Source organism: Salmo salar, chromosome ssa25 (genome assembly GCF_905237065.1).
Source record: "Salmo salar chromosome ssa25, Ssal_v3.1, whole genome shotgun sequence".
NCBI lineage: Eukaryota > Metazoa > Chordata > Actinopteri > Salmoniformes > Salmonidae > Salmo > Salmo salar.
In genome coordinates this window covers 27,493,278-27,507,921 of record NC_059466.1, presented here as the reverse complement: position 1 = coordinate 27,507,921, position 14,644 = coordinate 27,493,278, and the positions used below count along the sequence as shown (strand labels likewise).

At 43.1% G+C, this 14,644-nt stretch overlaps 1 protein-coding gene across 2 annotated transcripts in view; it reads left to right on the top strand.

Moving 5' to 3' along the window:
• The window catches only part of LOC106586468 (calcium/calmodulin-dependent 3',5'-cyclic nucleotide phosphodiesterase 1A), a 56,363-nt gene that overhangs the window by 19,822 nt on the left and 21,897 nt on the right, over window positions 1-14,644 (top strand). Inside the window, exon 1 of one of the 2 annotated variants that reach the window (XM_014173817.2) lies at window positions 2,554-2,741. The exons of the other annotated variant lie outside the window; for it this stretch is intronic. Within the exon in view, the coding sequence (XP_014029292.1) occupies window positions 2,689-2,741 (53 nt within the window). The 5' untranslated portion in view covers window positions 2,554-2,688. Of the gene's footprint in view, window positions 1-2,553; window positions 2,742-14,644 lie in introns of those variants that run through there. 2 annotated transcript variants of the gene reach the window in all.

The window sequence follows — 14,644 nt, the reverse complement described above, 5'->3', positions numbered from 1 at the left end:
ATCAAGGCAAAGGGGGATACTTTGAAGAATCAAAAATATTTTTGGGTTACCACATGATTTCATAGGTGTTATTTCATAGTTTTGAGGTCTTCACTATTATTTTACAATGTAGAAAATAGTAAAAATAAAGAAAAACCTTGAATGAGTAGGTAGATCCAAACTTTTGACTGGTACTGTATATCCATTGTTTCTTGAAGAATGAGCATAGTTCAACTGTCAGTGAATAGTACTATACTTTACGCTACTTCAGTGCTCAAAGCTTGCCATTCCATGAGTGCAGCATTTATTTTTTCATCTCGAATCAACGAGCCCAATCAGTCCTCCATGACAACAAAATCATAAACAACAGAGTAGGGCTGGATAAAAAGTCCTGTACTTTTCTGGTTATGCTCAGGTAAAAAAAATTGACTAATTTATACTTCCATATTTAATTGTATTATTATATGTAGTAGAAAGCAATGGGTTAGAAGAAGCATACATAACCAACATATAAAGTAAAATGTAACATCCATGTATGGCCAGTTATGTATTTCTTAAGGGGAAAGTAATCTAAAAGTAACAGAATGTAATCAGATTACGTTACTGAGTTTGGGTAATCCAAAAGTTACGTTACAGATTTACAATTTTGGACAGGTAACTGTTTTAAAGCGCACCCACTCGTTAGAACACCTCGATATGTGTGGGAAAATTGTTGATTTACTGACTGATGAATTGTTGACAAAATAAGTGTTGTTTATGGCCGTGTTGTTTTCAATTTGTAGTGTAAAGTTGATTCACCTGAATGACTTACATTTTTTGGCATAATCATTTCGGTTTGGCAAGCTCATTTTGAATACAGTCAAATAATATAATCAATCAGTATTTGAGTGACAGACAAGTTGGTACTTGTCTGATTTTGTGTAACACAATGTATTTGTCAATGATGGTATTTTCCTGAAGTTGAGACTTCTTGTTGGACTGTTGCTTGCTTTTACCCCAAAACCCACATTTGTGTATGTGTGTGTGTGTGTGTGTGTGTGTGTGTGTGTGTGTGTGTGTGTGTGTGTGTGTGTGTGTGTGTGTGTGTGTGTGTGTGTGTGTGTGTGTGTGTATGTGTGTCTGTGTGTGAGGGTTGTCTTCCATCAGATGATAGTGTTTGAGTGTTTGTTTCCACCTCCAGGAGGAATGGCCCTCACAGAGTCCCAAATGGCACCATATTCCCTATATAGTGCACTACATTTGACCAGGACCATAGGGCTTTGATCAAATGTATTGCACTATGTAGGGAATAGGGTGCCATTTGGAAACATCCCCAGTGTTGGTGATGTTTATCATCAGTTTCCTCCAGCTGGGTTGGGGTGAGAAAGCGTGTCTCAACTTCACATACAGTAAGTTAAACAACCATATCTTCTGTCTATTAAAGCACCACAGGGCCTCCCGCCGCTCTGTGGTCCCCCTACACACACACATACATACGGACACACACATTCCCAACTCCCTTACTCTACTCTACGATACTTTACTCTACTGTACTGTACTTTACGCTACTTTACTATACTTTAGGCTACTTTACTCTACTTTACTGTACTGTACTTTACGCTACTTTACTCTACTGTACTGTACTTTACGCTACTTTACTATACTTTACGCTACTTTACTCTACTGTACTGTACTTTACGCTACTTTACTTTACTCTACTTTACTGTACTGTACTTTACGCTACTTTACGCTACTTTACGCTACTTTACTCTACTGTACTGTACTTTACGCTACTTTACGCTACTTTACTTTACGCTACTTTACCCTACTGTACTTTACGGTACTTTACTCTACTGTACTCTACGCTACTTTATTCTACTGTACTTTACACTACTCTACTGTACTCTACTCTACGCTACTATACTGTACTTTGCTCTGCATTGCACCATCCACACATCATCCTGGCAAAATAAAAGACATATTGTGATTTAATGACCATGTCTTGATGTTTAGCCAGCCCCTCTGACCAGCCTCTATCCATCTTCATTAATTTCTATACAGAACATTTGCTTAACAACTTGTTTAAAAAAATCTGCGGCAGCAGACCCCAAAACATTCGGAATGTGATGAAGTTGGGTGATAAGGGGGCTGCTGCAGGGTTCTAAATCTCTTCTGTCGATGGAACTGTTCTATTGCTCTCACACACACACACACACACACACACACACACACACACACACACACACACACACACACACACACACACACACACACACACACACACACACACACACACACACACACACAGGAGTCCAGAGGTACCAGTTTGGGATTTTATTGTGGTTGTTTTGGGTACTTTGGGGTTATTTTGGATACTTTTGGGTTCTTTTGATTACCTGTTTGTGGTTGTTTGGGATTGTTCCCCTGGCTCTCTCCTCCTCTCTGTCTGAGACTAGGAGAGCAACACTGTGATGTGTCCTCTATGGCCTTTCTCATTGGTCTGTTAGAGAGAGCAGAGAAAGGGAGTAGAGAAAGGGAAAGAGAGAGGAGAGAGAGAGAGAGGGAGGGAGAGGGCAGGACCAGGGACTAGGGGGACTAGCAGGGACCAGGCAGGACCAGTTGTCTCAGAGCAGTACAGTGCAACGTGAGGAGAGGAGCAGCTGGGGACAGCCCAGCCTCACACAGAGCTCCCTGCTCCTATCCCCAGCCCAGTCTGGACTCACACTTTAAATGGAAGAGTATGTCACGATCAAGAGGAAGCTTCTCCACAGACCCGTCTTCAGGTAAGACAGAAAGAGCAACTGTCCGTCCCCAGGAAACTACTACTAATAGGTCTCTCTACCTACTGTACCTGCCTCTCTTCTGCTTCTCTTTCCTGTGCTGCTCTTGTTGAGGGTGAAGGATCATATCAAACTACTAGTGTGGTCTCTCAACCTACCTGCCTCTCTCTCTATCCTGCCTGTCTTGTCTGTCTTGCTCCTGCTCCTGCTCCTGCTCCTGCTCCTGTGGAGTGTGAAGGATCATATTAAAGGCTGTTTCACCTGCCTACTGTTTCTGCCTAATGATCCGGACTGTGTCAGTTCCGTTGGCTTAACTACACAAGCTATGTTGTTGCAGTAATCATAGTCCTATCTCATGGCTGGATTATAATTCCCAGAGCTCTCTCTCGCTGTTATAGCACACCCTCCAATATCTGTGTGTGTGTGTGTGTGTGTGTGTGTGTGCGTGTGCGTGTGTGTGTGTGTGTGTGTGTGTGTGTGTGTGTGTGTGTGTGTGTGTGTGTGTGTGTGTGTGTGTGTGTGTGTGTGTGTGTGTGTGTGTTCTAAGGAGTAGGAAGTGGAGTGTACTAACTACTCCTGTCTGTCTCTGTTGTGGTTCGACGGTCATTAAAAGCAGAACATTGTGGCATGGTTCATTGGCCCTGATGGTTATTAGACGCAGGTTGCTAATAGCTTCTTAGCATGTAAAACGGGAGGGAGGAAAGGAGGGCTGGAAGGAAGGAGAGAGGGAAGGAGAAAGGGCTGGTAAAGAAATGCAGCTGTGTAACAGGTCCCTCGCTCTGCTCTGCTCTTACAGAGTTAGTCAGGGCACATCAATATTTAGCAGCTACTTCGCTTCATGAACTGCTGTTTTAAAGATGTTTTAAACCACTTGTTTCTCAGGGGTAGGAAGTGTTCTCACATTGTTCAGAATTAATCTGCGCTGAGTCTGACATAGTCTGACAAAATGAAGGCACGTGTTTCTCAGGACTATGAGGGGAGGCGCTCTCACATTGTTCAGGATGGATGCCTCTGCTCTGTCAGTCAGGACTGGGTTTGGAAAAAGCTGTAATTTCCCAAGTCACATCTATGAATAGATTCCACCATGGAAATGAATATAGACTGTAATCTGAGTGGTATTGTTTTGATGTTTCTTCTTCTCCTTGATCTACTGCGGGTGGTCCAGCAGGGTCCTGTGGGGGTGTCCAGTCCTAGTTTGAGAACCTCAGTAATTTCCCAAATACTTCTACATCATGGTCATAATCAAAGTGTATCTGGGTGGTATTGTCGCTTATGTTTCTTGGATTGTTGAGTCCTGAGCCCATACTGAACTAGTGACCCCATAAGATGGAGGGGGACTATTTTCCTTAAGTCTTGTGGGGTCCTGTGGGTTGCTGTGGGGTCTTGTGGAGTACTGGGGTCCCGTGGGGTCCCCTGGAGTCCTGTGGGGTCTTGTGGGTCTCGTGGAGTCCTGTGGGGTCTTGTGGGTCTCGTGGAGTCCTGTGGGGTCTTGTGGGTCTCGTGGAGTCCTGTGGGGTCCTGTGGGTCTCGTGGAGTCCTGTGGGGTCTTGTGGGGTCTTGTGGGTCTCGTGGAGTCCTGTGGGGTCCTGTGGGGTCTTGTGGGTCTCGTGGAGTCCTGTGGGGTCTTGTGGGTCCTGTGGAGTCTTGTGGGGTCTTGTGGGGTTGTCATGTTCATTAGTCAACCCATGGTGCCCTAATCCTCCGCTAGCCCCCCGAGCCCTTTCCAGGCTTTGATACTGCTGGGAAGACTTGTTTTCTGACTCATACATACATGCACACACACATACACACACACACACACACACACACACACACACACACACACACACACACACACACACACACACACACACACACACACACACACACACACACACACACAGCCATGTCTCTGGACTGGAAATGAGGCACACTATCTTTTGTTTACAGTATTACAACTGAAAAAGAAAAGGAGAGGCGCAGACTAGGAGCTCAGATACAATAATTGAATAACCAACGTTTCGACAGACAAACTGTCTTCATCAGGGTATAATGACAAACACTGTGGGTCACTAGTTTATATACTTTGAAAGGACACACAGGTGTCTGTAATCATGGCTGGGAGTGGCTTGATTTCATTGATTTATTTACAGATATAAATAGAACATATAAAAAGCATGAATGGATAACCTACGATCATAGATACAATTTGCTACATAGGCCTATAAACATTTACAATGAATAGGAAAAGCACAATAATCACAAGAATGGCCTCAGATCAAAGTCTACGTTGAGACTGAAGGGAGCAAGGGTCTTTAAAGATCCAGGCAGCCTCTCGTTTCAACAATATATTGTCAAGATCACCCACTCTCCTAGACAGGGTGACGCGTTCGATGCCGAAATAGCGAAGGAACAAAATAGAGTGGTTTGCTTCCAAAAAGTGGACCACAACTGGGTATGTCGGGTTATTGCACCTGATGGTGCTACGATGCTCAGAGATCCTTACTTTTAATTCACGCTTCGTTTTACCCACATCATTTTTACCACAAGGACAAGTTATAAGATAAATAACTGCCTTAGTGGAGCACATGATAACACCTTTTGATTTGGATCTGTTTCCCTGTTTGAGGGTGTTTGAAGGATCTACATTTGTAAGTGCCTTTGCATTGAGCAGAGCCATTACTATTGTAGTTTCCATCCGGTAGAGGTGCAAATAGACCTTGTGTGGCAGTATTTTGGGGTGGTAAATCAGAGTTTACCAATTGATCTCTGAGGTTTCTGCCAAGTGAGTATAGTACAGTATAACAACTGACATCCCAGGCTGCATTTCAATTCCCAGTGGATAGACAGAAAGAGTAGAGGGACTAGAGGGGTAACATGACATCTGTACTGGATCATCAAGGCTGAAAATACTGTATCCCAAATGGCACCCTATTCCCTATATAATGCACTAACTTTGACCAGAGACCATAAAAGTAGTGCACTATAAAGGGAGTAGGGTGCCATATGGGACGCGGCCCAGATGAATAAATAACATGATGTTTACTGTGTGACGAGAGGGACCAAACAAACATGTTGGTCAGGATACACACACACACACACACACACACACACACACACACACACACACACACACACACACACACACACACACACACACACACACACACACACACCAAACAGCAGTGACCCTTTGTGACTGCATCCTGGGACTAAAGGGGTGTAGGGTTCAGAGCTACAGAAAACAGTCCAGGAGATCGACACTATCTCAAACACCAAAGTAGATAAGCTTGACCAAGATCATATTAAAACTATTTTCTCAGCACAATTCACAAAATTAGGGTATTGTTTTTGGCAGGTCTTCAAATCACCCTTTGTTGCAAAACTGTAAAACAACATTGATAATTTTATTGAATTAAGTTTGTTATTAGTTCCTTAATTTAGCCAGGGACAGAGCTGAGACTGATATCATTCTTTGGAGATTTGAAAGACGAAGAGCGAATAGTTTCCCCTCTGTGGTTAGAAAAGTTCAGTTCAGGCTCCACTTGAGATGATCATGGTTTATGCCTGTACTAAACCTAGCACACATGAAGCACATTTTGCTCTGCTATTGTATAACAGAAAACAGCTGTCTGGTTTCCCCTTGTCGTCAGGCCTTGTGTATCATCTGGGTTGGAAATAAAGTACCAAAGTATATAACAACGCCAACTTCTGACCTACTTCTGCAGCCAGCTGTAACTTCTTGTGAGTCTCGGCTATGGCTGTGGAATTGCGAGCCAAATATGATCTACATAAATGTACTTCCCTGTCCATCTCAAATGGCTACAGTCTGACCATCACAGTTAGGAGATCTGTCTGGTGTGTGTGTGTGTGTGTGTGTGTGTGTGTGTGTGTGTGTGTGTGTGTGTGTGTGTGTGTGTGTGTGTGTGTGTGTGTGTGTGTGTGTGTGTGTGTGTGTGTGTGTGTGGGTCTGGTGTTATGATATAATTCACCTCAGCTGTCAGGAAAACGGCTGGCAAACAGTTAAATGACCTCTTTCCATCTCCATCAAAGATGACTACAGAGGGTTTTGAGCAGAGAGAGAGAGGCCTCTGACTTTCCCCAGAGAGAGCATTATCTGTTTTTCATATGGCCGTGTGTGTGTGTGTGTGTGTGTGTGTGTGTGTGTGTGTGTGTGTGTGTGTGTGTGTGTGTGTGTGTGTGTGTGTGTGTGTGTGTGTGTGTGTGTGTGTGTGTGTGTGTGTGTGTGTGTGTGTCAACTCTGAAACCACTGACCCCATGGCCTGCTCTTCAACTTACAGCACAGCCAGCACCCCTCAGAATAGTCATCTGCTATAATGGGATTATGGGGAACTGCTGCTTGTGTGTGTGGGTGGTTGACGTGCCAGGATTTACAGTCGTACTTTGCAGTAGGTTATCCTTCATGTAATGAGAGTTTATGGAGTCTTAGCCCTCCCATTACATATAGAACAAAATAGAACAGGAGGTTGATAACACAGAGGTGAGGGAGGGCTGGAGGGAGGAGGGGGGGGAGGGGAAGAACAGGATGATAACAGAGAGATGAGGGAGTCTGATTTATCATGTATCACCCAGGAGACTGGTGTAATTACCCTCTAGTCACACCGACTGAACTAAGATGTCACCATCCACCAGAGGTGGAACCAGGGATGGTGAGACTATGGAACCTCTGTTGGCCCTGTGAGAAACTGAAATCTCTGTTGACTTGTAGGATGAGATGTCCAACAGAGATACTGGTCAGAGTGTAGGATTTTGTCTCTGTCTGTTGTGCCAAACTAGGATTAGAACAGACGTGAGATCCATTTAGGGACCACCCAAGAGGCCAGTTTACAATTCAGAATAAACCAGAAGTGTGTTATATGGGTGATATTATCTAAAATGAAGTTATGAAAAATGTGGCAAGCCAGAGAAAATACCTTATTGTTTAGTTATAACTGCCTGGTCTCATTAGAATGTCAAAATAGTGACATTTAACTATTCTCACGTAATGTCACGTAATAGACGGTCCCTCCTCCCTCCATCGCCTCTGACCGTTCTACCTCCATTCTCCTGCCTCCATTCTCCTCCCTCCATCGCCTCTGACCGTTCTACCTCCATTCTCCTGCCTCTATTCTCCTCCCTTCATCGCCTCTGACCGTTCTACCGCCATTCTCCTGCCTCCATTCTCCTCCCTCCATCGCCTCTGACCGTTCTACCTCCATTCTCCTGCCTCCATTCTCCTCCCTCCATCGCCTCTGACCGTTCTACCTCCATTCTCCTGCCTCCATTCTCCTGCCTCCATTCTCCTCCCTCCATCGCCTCTGACCGTTCTACCTCCATTCTCCTGCCTCCATTCTCCTGCCTCCATTCTCCTCCCTCCATCGCCTCTGACCGTTCTACCTCCATTCTCCTGCCTCCATTCTCCTGCCTCCATTCTCCTGCCTCCATCGCCTCTGACCGTTCTACCTCCATTCTCCTGCCTCCATTCTCCTGCCTCCATTCTCCTGCCTCCATTGCCTCTGACCGTTCTACCTCCATTCTCCTGCCTCCATTCTCCTGCCTCCATTCTCCTCCCTCCATCGCCTCTGACCGTTCTACCTCCATTCTCCTGCCTCCATTTTCCTGCCTCCATTCTCCTGCCTCCATTTTCCTGCCTCCATTCTCCTGCCTCCATTTTCCTGCCTCCATTCTCCTGCCTCCATTCTCCTGCCTCCATTCTCCTGCCTCCATTTTCCTGCCTCCATTCTCCTGCCTCCATTCTCCTGCCTCCATTCTCCTGCCTCCATTCTCCTGCCTCCATTCTCCTGCCTTAACTCCCATACTTTTTGATATTGTTCAATTTGTTATTTCTAATCTTATTAACTTAAATGTGTTTATTGTATGTGTAGCCTATGTGTTACTGTAATTCAGTCTTTTAGTTGCCACAGTAGCCAACAAGGTGAAAAAATTGTCGGTGTGACCTTGAGCAAGGCACTTAACCCTAATTTACTCCAGGGGTGCTGTACTACTATGGCTGACCCTGTAAAACAACACATTTCACTGCAGCTATCTGGTGTATGTGACAATTCATTTCGTTGTATTATTTTTTTACACATGAAATAAACCATTATCCTCAAACTGACATATTACTTATCATAACATACTAGTTAGCCTATATGTCACATAGCATGGATAGGGTTAAAGACAGGTTAACGGTAAGGGTTATGGTTAGGGTCTGCAACATATGTCTGCAACATACATCGGATGTAAATTGCTTTTGTCAGCTTGTTTTAAACCCCATTCCTGTGAACATGTTTGAGTTGAACAGTCCCTGTTTCAGTTAGAGAGTCTGTCTGTCCCTATACTGAAATCTATAGGGCTGTCAATCATACCACTACCAACACCAGATTACTTTTGTCGGCTTGGTTTTACCAGAGGTTCTGTGAACATGTTTGAGTTGGAGAGACCCAGTGTCAGTTAGGAGGCCTGCAGGTCTGTAGAAGGCAGAAAGTAGGCCCAGGCTCAGACCAGTGCTAACATAACACAACAAGGGCCTGTCCTCACCAAGTGTGTTTATAGGCCAGTGAATGACCGTTTTAAAAAGCTTGAGCGTCTGAATTGGAAAGCCACCAAGAGCACTGGAACCACTCACTTGTCAGAATGATGGAGCCTTGAATGGTAAGCCAGTTGTAAAACTCACCAGCTTACATCGGAGTTTGGGTTGTTTCCCTTACAAAGTGTTATTTCAAAAAAAGAAATTGTACAGCAAAAACATTCCAAAGTATAATGTACTGTAGGTTGTTTTGATTACGTTTCTTTCATGGATCAACACATTAAATTACACATTAACTAAATTTCTGTTTTGGTAATAGCCTGTATCATACAGGGATGTTATTTTTATTGGCATCAATAGATCCCCTCTGTGAGACCATGTTGTTTACAATCTGAAAGCATGGGAATTAGTTTATTGAGGAGCCATTACAGACAACCACCCAAACACAGTGGCAGTATCCCAAATGACCCCATAAAGTAATGCACTAAATAGGGAATAGGGTGCCATTTGGATTTCTTAGCAACATGCATTCTCATTTAGCCTCTGTGTGCCTGGGGCACCACCAGGGTACAGATCTGTTTATTTGTTGAAATAAATGATGCACAAAATCAGTCTAGTTCACAGTCAGACAACATACTGCAGACATACTGCATACTGGACTTTTTCTTTTTTCATACATGAAATGTAGTAGCAATCATCCACCGCTGTTTCTTGGAAACGGGTCGTTATCGGGTCATAAAGTAGTCCTGTGGGTGCCATCTTCAGGGGTGAGGAATGTTGGATCAGTCTGGCTGAGAGGTTGGCAGAGCAGGCGGCAGAGAGGAGCAGGGCAGGGTGCCCCAGCTCTATTCCAGCCCTGTCACTGTGCCCTCTGGGACCCCAGTCTGGGCCCTGGTGACGGCATCAGCCCCTTCCAAGGAGGAGGACACAGTTAACTCATGGGAAAATGCTCTCTTGTAGGTCTGACATGTCCAGTTGGATGCAGCTAAAATCAGACAACCCCTATGCCTTTGTTTGTACTTCTTGGAGGCCCAGCTAAGAAGGAAGTTCCTGAAGGCGATACAGTTTCACATAAAGCCTATTTTAATCTGACCCTGGCAAATTGTTAACTTAATTCATTTTCATTCTTTAAAAACCTCACACAGGTTCCCAAGGGTCCTCTTACAGTATGTACTGTAGTCTATATAGTGCTATGACGAATATACTCAAAATATGTATTATGGTTATTTCATAGTCACGGTAACAGGATAATATAGGTCAACACATGGAGTTAGTTTGTCATTATATTGAGCTCTGAGTTGAAGTCCTGGTCAGCAAAGATAAGGCTATGGTTGTGTCCCAAATGGACCCTATTCCCTATATAGTGCACTAGTTTTTGACCAGTGCCATAGGACTGTGGTCAAATGTTGTGCACTGTGTAGGGAATAGGGTGTAATTTGGGGTGCATCCTGCAGCTGTAGGATCTTAATTTGATCCAGTTTGCTACAGCAGGAAAATAATCATGCAGCAACAGGAAATGTGAATTATTATGTGCATTATAATTGATGGGCATTTTTTGTAGGGGTTGATACATTTTACATGTTAGGGCAAATCAAGTCTGACAAGTCTGCCTTGAATATACTACAAGTTTGCATTTCCTGCTGTACAGGAAAATTCTCATCAACAAAATAGTTATCAAATTAAGATCCTACATCTGTATGTGAGTGTTTAAAACATTGGTACTGTACAACATCATCTGAGAGTTGTCCAGATGTCTTAGGTTTTCTACTTGACCAAAATGTCAAACAAAGATTCCAAGAGCTCATGTGAACTCAGATAAGCAACCCAGTTGTTGCGAGAGATATGGCACGTGATTATACAACTGAACTTGTTGTAACATGTTTGACCTGTCTTTAGTCCCTTTAACATTGTAAAGTCCATGTTTTTTCTATTTCTTAAGAAATATCTCAATACTGCTACCTTTGTGGCTGTTTCAACTATTAATATACTGCCACTTTATTCAGAATCCTTTATCATATGCTAATCTATACTGAAACATACTGAAATCACATGAAAAAGTAATTTTCGCTTGCTTCCAAAGACAAGGTTGTGTTATTGTGACCCAGATAGATCCACCAATCAGGGCCACTATTTATATTTATCTGCTGTGTGATTGGTCTAATCCAGGGTGTGTGAGATGGAAGACATCAGGCCAGTGCTGTGGGGAGTGACAGAGGAAAAGGTCATATGATTGATAAACCTACGGCTGGAAACACTGTGGGGGAATAGCCCTGTTGTTATTCCCCCACCCACTACACATGAACTATTCCCATGGTTTCAGTGGTTTCGAACTGTAGTCTAAACGCTGTGTCTGTGACAATATTCACAAAGAGTTTCAGAATAGGTGTGCTGATCTAGGATCAGTTTAGCCTTTTAGATCATAGTACATATGATTATATAGACAGGGGGGACCTGCCCTTGCACTCCTACTCTGAGACACTTTTTGAAATCAGACCCTGGTCTGTGGAAACCTGTTGCTACTGAATGTGTGATAAGTGAGTTGGAGAGACAGTTGTTTTGAGGGACTGTTGCCAACTCTCACCCTGGCTGCATCTCACTCTCATCCAAAGTGCACCAGATACTATATCAGGCTAAATGCAACAGTAGATGTAATATCACAGGCAGTTGACAATGTGGAAGAGACGGCTGTCTACAGCTTGATTATGCAAGACAAATGTTTACTTTCTGCATCCTCATTAGAGTCATGTATTGAAATATTTTGATATTACAGACCACTATTAGGTTTAACAGGTGTCACTATTTACGGGCACGTCAATGTAGGCTGAGTTCACCATGTTTGAGCCGCTCCTAGATGTTTGTCTTGTTGTAGCTCACAAAACAAGCCAATGCTGGGGGTGGCAGTTTGCCAATAGTAGTCAGTCAGATTTTCAATTAATACTGAGCACAATATAATACACAGGAGGCTGGTGAGGGGAGGACGGATCATAATAATGGGTGGAATGGAGTGAATGGAATGGTATCAGCACTAGGAAACCATGTGTTTGATATGTCAATGCCATTCCATTTACTCCATTCCAGCCATTTCTATGAGCCTGTCCTCTCCAATGAAGTTGCCACCAGCCACCTGTGATAGAATAGTATAGACTTGGCACTTGGCTCACTCATCTTGACTGGCAGAGCGGTATCCTGCTGTGTTTCCCCTCTGAAGACATAAAGGAAGGAAAGACTAGAGAGAATGAAGAAAAATGATATGGCAAACAAGCCCACAGTAAAGGCACAACAAAGTCCAAGGCTTATCACAGTCTCTCTACTACATACATTCTGCTCACTTCATAAATGGCTTTCTCCTGCTCACTTTGTATGCAGATGCATTGGTTATTTTCCGTACTGTATTGCGTGTGTGTGTGTGTTTTCTGTATTGTATCCTGGCTTTCAGTCAGTTGATCCTGTTGTTTTGACAGCTTGGGTTTTAGGATTATGTGTTCATATAAAACCACATGTCAATAACACTTCAATACTTCTGAATCCTCCTCTGTTATAGATTTTCACATAATAACACCTCAGATTGAAAACAGATGCTCCTCTTATGGTCTTGCCTTGCAGCAGGGATCTTACAGTAGGTTTGCATCCCAAATGGCACCCCCTATCCCCTATATAGTGCACTACAGGCCCTATGGTCAAAAGTAGTGCACTATATGGGGAATAGGGTGCCATTTGGGACACATACCAAGTCATTTTGCTGAGGGTTGGTTGGTCGGTTGGGCATCTGGTGTTTGGTGATAGTCTGTGTGCCCACTGAGGCGAGCCATGGCACAGTGTCAATCCCCTGTTGTTTTTAATGATGCACTAGTCCCGTGGTAAATATTTAAAGATCTGTATGAGACCAAAACCAAAGGCTTCGCTGACTTTCTGGGCTTTGTTGATCAAAGTTGGAGTTCAGTGGTGCTAGTTCTCTGGATGTCTAACACGCACGCACGCACACACACACACACACACACACACACACACACACACACACACACACACACACACACACACACACACACACACACACACACACACACACTTGAATAATGTTTACATACTGTTTTACCCACTTCATATGTATATACTGTGTTCTAGTCGAGGCTCATCCTATAGTGCCCTTAGTCCTTGGTCCTTTGTAGCTCAGTTGGTAGAACATGGTGCTTGTAATGCCAGAGTTGTGGGTTTGACTCCTAGGATCACCCGTACTTAAAATGTATGCACATATAACTGTGAGTGCTTTGAATAAAAGCATCTGCTAAACAGTGTATTTTATTATTATTTTTATTTTTTCGAACCCCACAGTTGAGATGTCATAATACCCATAAAACCTAGCGGTAAAACGGGGAAATTGTTCCAATCATTTTTCACCATGATTTTTTCCCATGGGAGATTTTAGGAACACTTAAAATAAGGGCTATGTTTCGTGTAGGCTTACCCTGGCCTGATGTTTTGATAACCCTGTGTATCTTTCTTCGACAAGGTGACTTTTATCAATATATTCAGCTCCATTAACTCTCAGGTTCGCAAATGCTAATTAGCATCAAAGTAGACATCATGCAAGACTACAAATCCCTGCAAACTCCTGCACGTCATCTCTAGCTGAGACCTTTGTTAACAGTTTGTGTCAGTTTAAAACTTGCACAAGACTGATCACAGAATTGTCCATTTAAGCCAATTTATGAATTACTACATTTATCTAACATTAGATAGTTAATGCAGAGATTCTTACCTTTGCCTCGATTCGGCAGTCTCGTCTAGATCATCATGGCATTTGTAGTTCTTTATGATAGCCACATTAGCATTTAATTTTGGGTGGGAGGTAAATCCAGGCGAATATATTGATAAAAGTTGCCTTGTCCGAGAGAGATTTACACGGTTATCAAAAGGTCACACCAGGGTAAGCCTACACGAAACACAGCCCTTATTTTATGTGATTCTAAAATCCCATATGGGAAAAATGAATGGAACCATTTCCCTGTTTGACTGCTAGGATTTATGGGTATTATGACTCATACTGTGGTGCTCTATATAACTAATGCTGTACACACCTTTTCTCAAAATTTTATTGTCCATACTGTCTATTTCACACCATTATATACAGTGCAGCAATACCTAACAATGCAAAACAATACACCCCCCCCCAAAAAAAATAAGAAATTTAAGAAATATATACATTTTTCTTTATTTTGACTATTTTATTCATTGTAGAATAATAGTGAAGGCATCAAAACTATGAAATAACACATATGGAATCATGTAGTAACCAAAAAAGTGTTAAACAAATCCAAAAATATTTTAGATTCTTCAAAGTAGCCACCCTTTGCCTTGATGACAGCTTTGCACACTCTTGGCTTCATGAGGTAGTCACCTG